At 39.2% G+C, this 15,363-nt stretch overlaps 1 protein-coding gene across 1 annotated transcript in view; it reads left to right on the top strand.

Moving 5' to 3' along the window:
- mtbp (MDM2 binding protein) overlaps positions 1-15,363 on the top strand; it is a 45,655-nt gene that overhangs the window by 2,736 nt on the left and 27,556 nt on the right. Inside the window, exons 6-11 of the mRNA XM_005744509.1 lie at positions 180-324; positions 3,558-3,672; positions 7,602-7,706; positions 14,149-14,243; positions 14,574-14,640; positions 14,842-14,959. Coding sequence (XP_005744566.1) covers positions 180-324; positions 3,558-3,672; positions 7,602-7,706; positions 14,149-14,243; positions 14,574-14,640; positions 14,842-14,959 — 645 coding nt within the window. The remainder of the gene's footprint in view (positions 1-179; positions 325-3,557; positions 3,673-7,601; positions 7,707-14,148; positions 14,244-14,573; positions 14,641-14,841; positions 14,960-15,363) is intronic.

Raw genomic sequence — 15,363 nt, 5'->3', positions numbered from 1 at the left:
AGCCAGAGTCACTACAATTCTTGAAATTTGGTTTTGATAACGAGCGATTCTGCCTACTTTTTAAAAGCTCACGACTTGCCTTGATACGTCCTACCGAGAGATGGATGGATGGAAAGAAAAAATAAATAAATAAAAGAAGGAAACGCGGTGTCCTTTTGTTTCCTATGTTTTTCAATCAGGTAAAGCCTTGCTGGATGTTCTGGTGCTGGGCTCTGCTGAGCAGTCCCCTCCTGTTAAAGACCTCCTGCCTCTGCTGGGAGCCGTCAAACACATGTCCTCCTGGCATGCTGCAAAGATCAGTGTCATCACACAGCACACACCTGGGTGAGAAGATGAAAAATACCCATGCATTACACTCTATTAGGGGTGGGTTTTGATTATCGATTTATCGATTAAACCTCACAAAATTTCAACAACCACCAAACAGCTAAAACAATGAATGAGAGCAGGAACACGGATTCTGCACATAAATGTAAACATAAAGCGCGGAGCCGCTGACGGATCAGAATCAGTGAGATGTCGTCTTTCTCACCCGGTCGGGGCTGAAAGCCAACAGCTCGCTGATTCTGATGTTTCGGCAGGTCCGCGCTTTGTGTTTACGCCCTTTTCTAAAGCTGTTAGTTTGATCTCTCTCCAAACAATATTGACCGAACCAGCAGCAAAAGAAGATCCAAACTACGCTTCACATAAACATCGTCATGGATTCCCTCTGACTTTTGCTGTTTTGCTTCCAACACGTTTTCTGCATTATTCGCTTGCTTGTTACGCACAAGTCTACCGTTGTTTACAGCGCTGTCGGCCGCTGTTGTTTTTTTGTTTTGTTTTTTTCCCTCCCTTTTACTTCTGAAAAGAAAACCTAATTTCTGCTGTTCAATAGACTTCTGAACAAATTTAAACTTTTTAAAATTATGCAAAATGCAAAACGCTTAGCCGTGTCTCTAATCAAACCGCTGTAACTTCAGAGGCAATGTTCATATGTTGATTAATGGTTTTCTTTCGTTTTTGATCTACTGCAGAATATTTTTATAAAATCCCAGGCCAGGAAAATCACCTTCATGTTTTTCTGTGTTTTATCTTCAGCTCCTACACACAAAGGCATCTTCTGTGATGCTCACACCTTTGATAAAGTCTTGCGAGTGTCAGCTTCCTTTTTATAGATACAAAAATATGTAAATGTACTGATCTGAATTATAATATTTCTGACTGTCTGAGGCAAAATTTCCCAGATACAAATCGAATTGAATCGAATCCTTTCGGGACCTTGTGAATCGGAATCGAATCGATTCTAGAAATCAGTGACGATACCCAGCCCTGCACATTCCCTCTTACTGAAGAATGCCAAATAGGCCTTCACTGAAACTCTTTAACAGCAATGCAACCTATGAAAAATGGGCTTTTTTGTAATGTCCTTTAATTCTTAGATTTTATTTTGTAACTTTGAAAGGAGCCTTGTTTTTACTGTAGGAAACTTTTCAAATAGTGCTATTTGTGAACTTAAGAGCTTGAAAAAAAGAAAAGTTTCACCTCTCATCCAAGAGGCTTCTTCAGTCCTAAAAACAAAAGGTGGAGAGTCCCAGGGATTTAGGCTACAGCCACACTAGACCGGATAGATTTGAAAACGGCGTTTTTGTCTGAAAACGCTCCGTGTCCACACTAGCCTTTTCAGTCGTTTTCACAGAGTTGTGGGTCCACATTGAAACGGCTGAAAACGCTTACGTTCCAGTACTGCGCATGCGTGAAACGCAAGATGATTCGGCCTGCCTAATTTCTGTCTGCCGTTTATTTACTTTCCGGCTCGTTGAAACGTGTCGGCAAAATGTTGAGGAAAAGCACCGAGTTTTTTTAAATGGACTAACAATGAGGTGGAGTTGTTGCTGCGAGTAACACAAAAGTACAAAGTTGCAAAAGCGAGTGAGAATTAAAGAATTTGAAGAGAGCATGTACAAACTGATATTGATCTTTAATAGGGCTGTCAAAATTGAGAGCAAACAAAACAACTGCTGTATAATGCCCTCTGCTATCTTAGTTTAATTTGTCACATGACTGACTAAAATGTGTCATCGTTTTCGAAAGTCTCCGTTTTCGCTGTCCACACTGCGACGCGAAAGCACCATCTTCAAATGTATTTGTTTTTGAGAGCGTTTTCCTTCGGGAAGAAGTTCACCGTCTCAGTGTGGACGGGAGGCCAAAACGGAGAGAAAACGATGCGTTTTCAAACAAAAACACATTAGTGTGGACGTAGCCTTAATCCCTAGTATGGGCTTTCCCCTTAGAAGGAGGTCGTTGGGACCGCTGTTGATTATGTGTGTCATTCCACGAGCCAAGGTGTGACAAAAGGTGTAGGTCATTATCATTACTTGGGGTTAAAGGTGAAATCAGTGTGAGTACATGGCCCATCTTATCATGTGACTTGTTGAGGTCACCTAAAGTGAGGTGTGAGTGGATTGTAGGTGGCAGACAGCTGATGGCCTCTTTCACTCCTCCCAAACCATTGGTCTTCCCGGTCCAGTATGTGAACATTGGCATCATTCAAAGAGTGACATTCATCTTTTAGCTGCAGATGTACCGTCGAGGTGACTCTCCTGTGTTGTGCCATGTGTTTGTGGAGTGGCTGTTTTGGTTTTCTAATGTAGAGGTCTGAGTGCTCCTCACTGCACAGCACAGCGTGCACTCAGACACTCAGTGTCTGAGTTTTTTCCTTGGGATGAACCAGGTTTTGTCTAAGTGTGGCTGGGACTGAAGTGCACTGAGATGCTGGGGTTGGAGAACATTCTCCTGTTTCCTCTAATAAACTTGGTACATAATTGATGACAATGTTGTTCCATCAGTCATCGCCTTTCTCCCTAGTTGATGTCTGATCTTCTTTCCTGTGTATCTTTGGTAATTTGATGAAGGCCCAGTTGGGACAACCACATGTTTTAAGAGCTTTATTTACGTGTGTCTTCCTTCTCTTTCCATCTGTGCCTTAGAGGGAACGTTGGTAGGGTGTGGTGTAGGGTCCTGTTCAACCCAAGTTTGTGTTTCAGTGGGTGATGGAAGTCGATGAGTATGCATGAGAGGGTTTCCAGTGACTTAAAGAAGTCCATTTTTTCCCTTCATTTTTAAGCTCTTTAGACAACCATGACTTGGATGACTGGGAATGTACACAAACCCATTATTAGTGAAATCCTCCTAGCTCACCACTAGGGGGAGTTAGATGGATAAATAAGAGAAGGTGCTGACTTGAAGTAATGGATGGATTCAGATGGATGAACATTTCTGCAGAAGCACTCGTAATGATAAAAACAACAAATTAACTTTGGCAACATGAAGATCGATAATCTCAGGAGATGCCAGAATGACCTTTTTCACCTCCCAACATCAGGCATCAAAACACCACCTACCTGATAAGAACTAGACATCTTAAATGTGACGGGCTTATTGGTATAACGTGAATGTACGATTAACATTTGCAGAACTGTTGTAGGCAATAAGAAAACATGGGCTTGCATATCGCTGTCTAACAGAGAATAAAAGTTACTCGGGCTAATCAAGCGATTCTTGTTTTCTTCATTCAGATGGCAGAAAATGGCGTCCTCCATCAGCGCCGCTTTGGTCAAGCTGGCTGACTTGGACAGCTGTATTGACTCCAAAGAAATGTGGAGGGGAAGCCTGCTTGTCAGAGAGAAGAAGGTAAGGGTTGCTGGGGTAACTTCTGGAGATGGTGCACATTTTCAGACTAGTGATGTACTCAGATGTGCACAGGACAGTTGTGTGAATGAGCTGAATATTTTAAACAAAAGAACTGAAGAAACAGAGTCGGAGATCTATCCAATCACTGAATAAATATCAAATTGCTGTTATTATCAACTTCTTGAAATTGCAGGACACTGCCTCACCACAGTCAGATTTTGGAAAAGTGAAACTGCTGAAGCTATTTAACAAAACACAGCTCCAAAAAAATTGGTCACAATTCTCGCTTGGTGGTCAAAGTTTGAGACGGAAATGGATATGAGCAAAAATTTTAACTTTAATTTACATCACATATTCCATAAACTCCCCAGTAATACAAGTTTTTGGTTAAAAACTCCCCAAACAAAAAAAACAAAAAACATTGTAATTTTTACTGCAGCAGCTGCATAGCAGGTCTTTATAACTGTGGTGGGCCAAAAGGGCCAGCTTACTATTGAGACGGAGGATTTTAATAAAGATTCTGTGGATGCTGTAAACCTCAGCTGTTTGTCAGTTACAGGAAAGCGGAGACCTCTAGGAAAGTGTGTCTGTGGATGCTGTTTTGCTTACCAAAGAGAGGACTGTGAAGTCTTGTGTCTGTATACACTTGCTTGGATGTAATTGTTCCAAACCTAGCAATGTGGGTGTAATTGATGGTTTCAAAGGAGCAATGAAGGGAAAAAAAGCTGTTTGGTAGGTACAGGCTGTTGAGGGAATGAACATCTTTTGTTTTAACCACTGTGTATGTGAGACTTTGTGTGTCTGTGTTTGCAATTTCTGGACAAGTACTGTTGTGGGCCGGAGAAAAAGCCGTGTCCTTTTGAACTTTCCAGCTTGCTTGTCCTGGGCTTTTTATTGCGAACACATCTTCCTCTGTCACATCAAACCTCTGCATGTCCTCCTTCACAACATCCATGAACCTCCTCTGAGGGCTTCGTCTTTTCTTTCTGCTGGACAGCTCCATCTCCAGCATCCTTTGTCCAATACATCCACTATCCCTGCTCTGCACAAATGCAAAACATCTCTGCCTCACGTCATGCTGAATGAATCTGGAAAATTACTGGAGGTCATTAAAGGGTCATGGGAAAAGGCACCATCCTACTGGCATTATCAGTTCAGCCCAGCTTGGCCCACTTTGACCCATTAAACCCCCTCCTATCAAGTTTTTTTTATTTTTTATTTTATTTTACTGGGGCATGAAGCTTATTGAAGCCAAGTGTTAAAGAAGATCGCTGGAAATAATGAATCAATAAACATAAATTATAGCTTTATGGTGCAGCTTGTCAAGTTTCTTTTGGCTGTCATATTCTTGACAGTTTTCCCTTCTCCTTGTCATGCTCATACAGTAGCCACTTGCTACTCACGAGGTAGGCCCACCATAATGCACACCTTACTTTATGATCCTTTTGACTTTTTAACTGCACCTGTCATTTAACTGAACATCATGTTGTTTCAGAAAGACTTGAAAGTAGCAGCTGAGACCATAAACACATCAGCAAAGTGTTTATGGAGGTTATAAATTGAGTGATATAAAGTGTATAAAGAAGCGACTAGCTGGCCATTAGAAAGAAAGCAGACTGAGATTCGATGGGGAAGAACTCCAACATCAATTTGAACAACTCTGCAGTGCTTTTGTGAAATAGAACAGGTTCCTCCAGTTTGGGCCAATAATCTCATGAATAGCATTTTAAAGAGTGAAGGTTATTGTAGCATCGCATTGATGCTAATTATTCTGAAACGAGGGTTTTACAGTCATGTGGATGTGGTGTTTAGGCGTCCTTATATTTGCTTGTTTCCATGCATTTCCTGCTTTCCTACAAAGTAACTGTTTTGGCGTCAAAGTAACCAGGCTGAGGTGATGTGACAGCATTTTTTTTTTTCTGTTCCTACTCTGGAGATTACTTCAGGCACACTTGTTTTTTTGTCTTTAAGTGAAAACTCTGGCAGGTGCAGTCGTTTTCTTTTCTCTGGACTGAATTTGCCAATTTTGTGCTGTTCTTTCATGGCCCTCTGGGGAGAATCAGCAATCTGTTTCACTGTGAGGTTTCCTTGCATGTCTCGTACTGATGGTGTTTTTTTTGTTTTGTTTTTTTATTTATTTTGGAAATCTGGGTGAGACTTTCAGGTCTTATTTTATGATTTTAAACACTGATCGGCTGAAAATATAGATCTTGTCTTTCTTGAAACGGCTCAAAGTAGTGTCTTTGTGTTTTAGTATGTGTGGGGTTTTTTGTTTTGTTTTTTTAATATTATAAAATGAAGGTGCAGTGTTGTTGACAGGCACAAGTCTGGTATTTCTGAGATAGGAAATATTTTTAAGAACTAAACTGTATTTTTTTTAGTTTCTATTTTTTTTCATTACTGTATGTTTTTCAGTTTGGACCTTAATGTTGGGAAAACTCTGCTTCTAATCTTTAAGTGAAAATATTAAAAACAGAAAAAACAAAATTGAAAATGGTTTATATAACCTTTATAAAATGACATCTCTCATCTTGAGCCTCTACTATAGACTGTATGTAAAAGCTGGACACGGACACTGGGCCATCGACCATGGTTCAGTGAAGTTGAGCTGAGCGATTTTGCTGTCACCATCTTGGTATTTTCAAACTGCACGTGACAAGTAAGAGGCAGATCTGAGAATCTGAGGAGCACAACGCTGGCTTGCCCTGAAGAAGCTACTTTATCAGCCTTGTTAACTCTACTGGGGGTCATCTTTCGTAAAGGAAACATTATCTTGTTCACTTTATAAAAGAAAGACATTACCAAGGCTTCAGTCACATGGGCCAAGGGACCCATTGGCGACCCCCTGACAGCCACCGATTGCTATGTAAAAAATATGAATGACCTGACTGGTTTATGAGTGCGAGTGGTTGCTGGAGGATGATGACAGTTGCTAGATGAAAACCGGTTGTAAAGATGTATTAGGTTCTGCACTGAAAACCTCCTTGTGTTTGCTTTCATTGCTACCATTGCCATGGTCATTCATCATTTGCATTCAAAACTCTGCCTTTCGGAGCTTGTCGGTGGTAGTGGTAAGGCACAGCTTTCAGTTTAGAGGTGACTGTTCTCTATTTCCTGTGGGCAACCAAGGACATTTGCAATCTCAAGGACATTTTTTTTGGGGCACCAACTGATTTCATCCAGAATCATACAGCACCCTCCAGGAGCCACTGGCCAAACAGTCATGGAATAAACAATTAAATGAATAACTTTCCTGAGGCGATCACAGAACAACTCTAGGACTGTGTAATGGACTGGAAGTCCCATAACCTTTTATACACCCAGACTTTCAAATTTTTATTTTTTAATTTTTTAAATTGAAACCAGAGGACTTAGAAAGAGTGCAGGTTTGGGGCACTCCTGCATTGTCCTCACTTTTAAGACCGGGAAGCTTTGACTATCTTTTGTGTACAGTCTGTGACCCTAACAGTAAAGTGTATAGACACCGTATGTTAGATTATCAACCAATGTGCTCCAAGTATGGTGCTCTAAGGCAGGCTCGCAGCGTCTCCTTCACTAAAGTGACCTTTTCTGAGTTGCTGCCCTCTGAACGAGTGAGTTCTAGAGACACTCAGTAAAAGCTTCAAGGTTTGGAGAAGCCAAACAAAGGAAAATTCCCAAAAGAATAAACCCTTCTCTGAGAGCAGCCAACACCATTTTACTCCCATTTGATACAGTTATGATGTCTCTATATGTGTTTGTGTACACGTAACTCCAAAGGGCACAGCTATGCCGAGTTATTTTTGAGATATTATTCAGACAAACACTGAAGCTGTAGCATTTGTTAAAATGCACTGATGTCAAACAGTTTGCATTTCTCTGTTGTAGGTTGTACAAATGTTTCTAACTGCATATACACTGAGTGTGTCATGTATTATTTTTCTCCTCAGTGTGTGTCAGAACTCCGCTTTGATGGTTTTTCTCTGCATCAGATATCAGAGTCTGGTCTTTTGGAAGCTCCACACATGACCACTGACCACAAACTGCAGCCTGAGGTGAGCTCTGACTCCTAAGTTTCATTGGACCTTTTGTTGAATTGAACTTGAGATGACCTCAAACCAAACTTTGGAAGCAGTTCACAGTTAATCAAAACAAGGCTGTCCTTTGGTGCTCAAGTTTTTGACAGCCAGCTCAGTAATCAGTTAACTATTTTCTCTGACTTTGTTTTCCAGAAAGTCAAATTAGTCCTTGTTGTGTCCTCCAACAAAGATTTAGTGCCCAGCTTGCTCGCAGCTGCTCACAGCAGCAGTCTTCCACCAGAGTGCTGTAGGGTGTGCACTTGATCCAAACTTTGTCAGTGAGAACATCTTATATTGAGAATTGTAATGCAGCTTGAGAAAAGACAAACCAAACTTTGTTTGGTTTGTCAAACACACAAACTCTGTGTGTGTTTGTGCAAACTTCAGGGTAAAGTTTTGGCAGAGCAGATAATAGCCCAGTTTGTATTACTGTAGAGCCAGTCTTACTTTCAAGCTGTCCAGTAGAACGAACCCCCCACTGTCTTATTTCCAAATGAGAAGCGTCACGTCCTGGTTGACCTTTATTCACACTGTGCAACCTGTGACAGATGATCCATCAGTCAGATAAATCAAATGTATTTTATAAGCCAAATTATTGCCAACCTTTTTATGTACGTATGACCTTGCCACCAGAAAATGACACAGAAATAAAGATTTATCATCTCATCGAGGCAGGCCAGTGGTGAAGGCTTCTTCCATGGGAAATCTTTTTCCTGCTTTGCAGTCTGATATTTTTCATATATAATTTGTAGAGTATTTTTAATGGAGTTATATCACTCGGCACTCACTCTCCGGAACTGAGAAGCTGTTACTGAGCTGTCAGCTCATCTCGATGTCTCCATCCACTCTGAGTCTAGCCTCAGTTAATGTCTGTGTGTCAGAACTGTTGATTGTACATGACAGATATGAGTTCATGCCAAAACTTTAAACTGGTATTCACATAAATATCATGTTTGTGTTCTCTGACAATATATTTAACGCAGTGTTTACAGAACTCTTAATTTTAATAATATGCTATCAGTAAATATTAATAAGCCACATGTATAAACTGCAGGCTATATACAACGTCTGCTTCCAGCTCACTGTTATCACAAATGACAAAAAGCTTAGACTTGTTTTTCATATACAGTCGTATATAATAGATAGAAAATAAAACTGGGAATCTTTTGGCATTTTTTAGCCTCATTAGCAGCACGCAGCACACTGTGATGGTAAAAATCTCCAGAACTATCTAATGGATTGCCATTTGGTTTAGACATTGCTGGTCTGCTTGGAAAGACCCGCTGTGATCCTGCTTTAAATAGCTGGGGGGCTGCACACTCACCGGCCAAAGGTTGCAGACTTGTCAGAAACTCTGCAAAATAATAAGAAAAGAGGAAAATGCAGGCAGAGAGTAGGATATCAGCAGAAGGGATGATTATAAGGGATGTTGATAGGAGTAACTTTTTTCAAATAAATATATACATATGTTTATTTAATGTGGAATCCAGTGTAGTATACCTTTTTAATTTAGGTAGGTAGTCTTGGTTATGACCATATTTGTGTGAAGCTAATAAAATTCATGCCAGCCTGTGCCATACTGTGTATCAGCCAAATATCACGGATGAGTTTGATTCTCAGTGACCCCGACCTCAAGGACAAAGTCGTAGTCAAAAGTGAAAGTCTTGTAAATGCAATAACTTGAGAACGAAGCGGCATAGGAGGTTCAAATTGATACCATAGGTACAGTTCGGTCCATAAATATTTGGATATCAAAAACCTTTTTCTAATGTTGTAATTTTATAATTTTCTGGTAGAGGTTGATCTTGGTTTTGTCTGTCCACTGTGACGGCATTTTTAGATGTTTTTTCTTTTAGCAATGTCCAATCTAGCGTTTCTATTCTTGAGGCTTATGAGTGGCTTGCAACTTGCAATGAAACCTCTATATTTACTTTTATGCAGTCTTCTCTTTATGCTAGACTAGGATATGGGCACGCCTACCTCCTGGAAAGTGTTGTTCACTCTGTTTGTGCAGTTTACAGATGGCTTGTTTCACCTGCTCCTTCTACTGCATGTTGTCTGTTCACAGCAAAGCCTTCCACCACACCTCAAATCAACCCCCGGCATTTTATCTGATTAATTGATAATGACATAATGAAGGAATTGCCCACATCTGCCCATGAAATAGCCTTTGAGTCAACTGTCCAATTTCATTTGGTCTCTTGTAAAGAGAGGGTGGCACATCTTAAGGAACTAATCCCTTCATCCATTTGTAATGTGGATACCCTCAAATAAACACTGAGAGTCTACGCATTATGTCCATGTCCATAAATGGAATAGGTTTCAATAAAGAGGTAAAAACTTGTCAGTGTCCAAATATATATGGACCTAACTGTATGTCTACAAAAAATCTTGGCCGACAAGTTTTCCGAAAATCTTTTGAATGCAATAACTTGAAAACAGAGTTATCTTGGATTAACAAATTGATACCACAGATGAATCTACTAAACCTCTCAGACGAGTTTAGAAAACAACAATTTATCATAGTTACATTAATCTACCCGATTTCGTGGTAAGAACAGGTGTGTTTGAAGCTTCCTACTTATACCAAAAAAGTACTTTGGAGTCCAGTATTGCACATAAACTGATCTGTACTGGAACCTGTATGCCAAGAACTGTCATCTACTTCATCACAAGAGAATACTGAAGAAATAAAAGCATTTCTGACGTTTCACTTACAAACAGCCGGGCCTTGTGGGATGAAAACATAAAACATGTCTAAAGATTTTCTGGATGTATATGTAATATTTAATAGCTCATCTGGTTAATTACTCTAGGAACTCAGCTTTCAGTGTCATTTTCATGGCATATAAGATAAAAGCTAACATGTTATCGAGTTGAGGAGAATATTAGTCCCAAAACCCTTTGGTCATAAAGGAATGTCCAACTCTAGTTCTTACTATAATAATGGCAATCACAGAAAGTGGCAGTAATTCTCAGTGGTTTATATCTATGATGGTTTTATTATTTCTTATTCCTGGTTCTTACTCAGCCATTTGCCTTTAAATTGATATGGTGAATAAAGTCACTAAGGCTCATACCCTATTAACATCTACTGAGACCTGGGAATGATGTGTTATACAACTTGTATTTACAGGGGATTTGTGCCAGTGCATCGGCCACCAACACCAGTTGTGCCTTTTAGAGTTTTATTTATCTCTAAGAGCAGAACTGTAATGTGATGAACTTTCACTAACATTTAGAATCTGAGGTTGTGGCTTTGGCCAAGTGTGTGTTCTGCTACTTGTTGTCTATAGTTTAAAGAACCACATTTACAGACAGTGTATTCTGTACTAGACATGATGGTATTATATTACATTGTAAAGCTTTGTTGTGAGTTTTCTTATGTAGATTAATACATGCAATAATGAAAACTCATCGATTAGCTGATAATGTCTATACTTACACAATCGGAGTACCTTTAACATTCATTGGATTAGCAGTAAAGACAGTTTCAAAGTTTTCTGATCTACTCATTAAAGAAAAATAGTCTTGTTTTAATGAGTCTTAACATTATAATATTACAATACATGTTCTGTGTTATACATGTATAATATCTGTAACCACTGTCTGCTATGTGAGTTTGTGTTTGGCACCAGATACTATGTGTGTTGTTGTGTTCGCTTATTGTTCAGTTTAAGCAGAGTTTGAGAGTTTGTCTGTGCATGCTGCTCATTTATGCGTCTGTGGAGAATGAGAGTGAATGTGTGTGGGTTTCATCAGATCTTTATACAGAGAAGCAGATGGCAGTGATTGTTTTGGCACACAATTAAAAAAAACAGCTCTGAGGACAGCAAAACTATCACATCTCCACACTGCTGGGATAAATGACTGTGCAGCGACTTGTACTCAGACAAACACACACTAAACTAGGTTCAGACAGAAACTATTAGTTAGACCTCCTCACTGTCAGGAGTAAGTGACATTATAATTACTAGCACTCAGTGAAGGGAGAGGCCACAGAATTGACTTTTCATTTTCTTGATACCAGCCCTCATGTAACTGAAACTATAACATTAAAAACACATTTGAATGAACAGTCAAAAAAGACACGCTTAAAGTGTCGTTGAATGGAAAGGGAGTCCTCTTAGTGGAACATTTTTGCAATTATCATTAACTTTAAAAAATATTGTTGAACAAAATGTAATATTACCGTTATCATAGACTAAAAGGTAGACTTTTTGCCTGCTGTATATTCTGGATGCATCTGGGTAGAGAGCACCAATAATCTAAGTAATTGCAAATCTATTTCACTCATTTCAAACAACATGGAAGTAAATGCACCAAAACCATTTCTATTCTGTAAGTGTATCATCCAGAGAGCTGTACTGTATATCAGGAAAAATGCTATTAGTGAATTTTCTCAGGCATTTCCGTCTGCCCTACAGCATATTAAAATAACAACTTTTAATCTCTTTAAGTGACGTTTTAAAGAGAGCATCAACCCTGTTTGTCAAGACAGGGAAAGGGCTTCACATTGCATTGTCTTTGGGGTTTTAAAGCATTCAAACATTCAGACCTTTAGACTTTGTTCGCTCCCACACAGCTTATCCTGCAGTGGCAGTTGGTTGGTAAGTGGTGGAGACCTCCTTTGAGTTTTTGCCAGTAACAAACAAGCAGGAACACTTGTTGAGGGCTAATGTACTAAAGTTTTACAGTAGACATTTTGCTTTTTGTTACCTCTTCATCTTATTTTACTGATTTGATATATATTTGTTTGTTGTTGAACTTATTGAACCAGCAGGAACATGTGAGAGATTTATTTATATCCAAGAGGTGTTTATGCCATGTCAGCGTATGTCAGGAAACAACCTTATACTTCCTCCTCCCACCACTTTTGAACTGCTTGTTGACAGTCTTTATGCACGGGTGTTAGAATATACAAAAAAGTGGTTACTGATGTGAATACAGTGAGTGGGTGAGTGATATTTTATGGAAAAAAAATCTAATGTTAGAAGTCAGTCACCCAACCACAAAGTCAAACACACGGGGGTTCTACTAGGTATGCCCATATCTAGTCTTTGTTTAAAGGACTGAATATTCTCAAGCTTCCGATGAGGCGTTTTTCTCCGAAGCTGTTGAGAAGTTGTGGGTTGGATAGCGTCTTCCTTTCTCAACAGCACTGCTTGTTTTCCCTGAAGAGCGGAAAAAGCTACATCATTACATTTAGCAGCACCTAGCTGAGAATTTGCATGAATCAGTTTCCCATATGTCTGATAAAGTTGTGGGTTCAGTCACAGCGATTTTATCTCTATGTTTTGTCTAAATTGTTGCTAAATATACGATTAGTCATTGTTAGGCAGTGAAGGAGTCTGTGCCTTCACAGAAAACCTGTTATAGCTCAGAGCAGAGCTGTCTAATGAACAATAGAGCTCAGTCAGACAAAATCAGATTTATACGAATGATGTTCAATGTCATATTATGACTGCTGAAGCGTGCAGTCTTAAACTCTTACAAAGTGTGCTTTCAAGTGAACATAATGAGGACAGTTGAATATTGGAGGTCTTAATAATCTCTCTTCAGGTCACTGCGTTAGTCAGAGGCTTCACTGAACTGAACAAGGGATTTATAAATGTTTCCAGCTTTCTTAAGCTCTAATTTTGACCCAAGATCATTTAAATCTTCATGTAGATTAGACTTAAAAAAGTTTGACATTCAATAAATTATGAGACTGCCAATTCCAGTGAAATTCAATCAGGGTTTATAAACAAGAGATGTCACGTCAGAATTGTGTTCAATGTCAGTCTTTGCACATTAAATCATGACAAAAACTAAAGGTGTATCGAGGCCCCTCCTCACTTCTAGCAAAATATGGCATTGATAGAACAACGGCAGTAGTCAGCTGTTAGTGTTGTTTTTAATGTTTATGATAATCTTGGGGAATTTTGTTTAAGGATTATTTTTTTTATATGAGGGATATATGATGGGTTAAACCAGAGGTGTCAAACATAAGGCCCGGGTGCCGTAATTGGCCTGGCAACGACTGGACAGCGTTGGAAAATTTAAAGGAGTTGACAGATTTTGATCTTTTAACTGTATTTTCATAGATTTTGGTGCTTTTCCCATTGATAAAGACCTCCACCCCATTTCCAGTCATATTACACCAAAGTACAAGGACATTTTTTGTGAATTAAAGAAAACTTTATACTTTAAATTTATAATTACATGACAGACATTTCTGTGTCCGCAATGATCTACCAGTCGCTTTTCTATATGTTTATCGTGTAATTTCACTGGTCTCGCCCACTTCACATCAGAGTGGGCTGTATGTGGCCCACAGTGTAAAATGAGTTTGACATCGCTGATTTAAATGGAGTTGAAGGCTGTACTCTGTGAAAAATATGGTCTTTTCTGTTTCTTTTCCCTCATTCATTTGCAGGTCTTTCATTACTATGCGCCAGTTTTAGATTTGGTTCAGCTGGTTAATCTGTCAGACCTGCCAAGCTTCCTGATCTCCAGCGCCCAGTTTGAACTGTATCCTTATTTTAAAGTGTCTGTATCTGTGTGTTTGTATGAATGCTTAAAAATAAAAAAAGAATATCATAACTTTTGCTTCCATCACCTGCTCAAATGAAACAGCTGCAGGATTAGGTAAGATTTTAGTATGTGTCACACACAAACAGCTTGGCTGTCAGAAACCAAAACAGTCATGGCTATTAATGTACATTTTTAAAATTGTTGATAACAAAATATCAACAATTTTTTTTTTTATTTCATTGTTTTAAGACTTTTTCTGTCTTTGAAAGGTGGTTTTATAACTTTTGTGCCTCAATATTGTGCTGTTCCTTCACAAATGACAAACAGATGCCTGTCTGGGATGTCTGTGAAAGCTAAACTTTTGTTGAACCAGCTGCGATCACTGTGTGGAAAGGTACGAGTAACTTAGCTGTGCTCTTACATGTACAAAAGTCTGCTACAGAAAGATCCGCCTAACCAAAGAAGGCTGTTCATTACATTAAAGCTCTTCCAAGATCACAAATTCAGAATGTTCATGATTAATCATATATATCGATCATAAATGACGTTGGTTGGGGACTGTGTGTATGCCAATCTGCTGTATTTCTGTTTCTAGGTCGGAGCTTTGTTCAGTCTGTCCTGTGTAATCACTCCCATTGCACAGCCTGCAGCCAGCCAACTCAGCTCCCAGCGCTGGAGAGAATCTCTATCTAGGAGACCAAAGTCTTTACCAGGTAAAACTGGAGTGTCACAGTCGCTTTGGCAACAACAGAAAAGAGCTGTCTCTCCTGCAGGGAAGTACATTGGTTAGTGGGACTGTACTGGTATAGGTAATAAAGTTATAAAGTTCTCCATTGGGAAGGCTCTGAAGTGGTGCTGAATAGATATACAAGATAATGCTTGAAACAACAACAGTTTTTGGCAATGATGCACCAAGAAGAAACATTAGGATGAAATAATAGTCATACAAAATGTGAGTTATTTTTCAGTTCTGCAGTGAAGCATAGGGATGGGTATTGATAAGATTTTCACGATTCCGATTCCATTTTCGATTCTGTTTAAAAGAGCAGTTATGTCACCATGAATCTGTGGACGGGTAATATCCATATTTTGATTTATGATTTTCTGGAGTTAAATG

The sequence above is a fragment of the Pundamilia nyererei genome, unplaced genomic scaffold (assembly GCF_000239375.1).
Source record: "Pundamilia nyererei isolate P.nyererei 1_Seehausen unplaced genomic scaffold, PunNye1.0 scaffold00144, whole genome shotgun sequence".
Taxonomy (NCBI): domain Eukaryota; kingdom Metazoa; phylum Chordata; class Actinopteri; order Cichliformes; family Cichlidae; genus Pundamilia; species Pundamilia nyererei.
The sequence above is the reverse complement of the archived record's forward strand: the minus strand, read 5'-3'. Positions and strand labels throughout refer to the sequence as shown.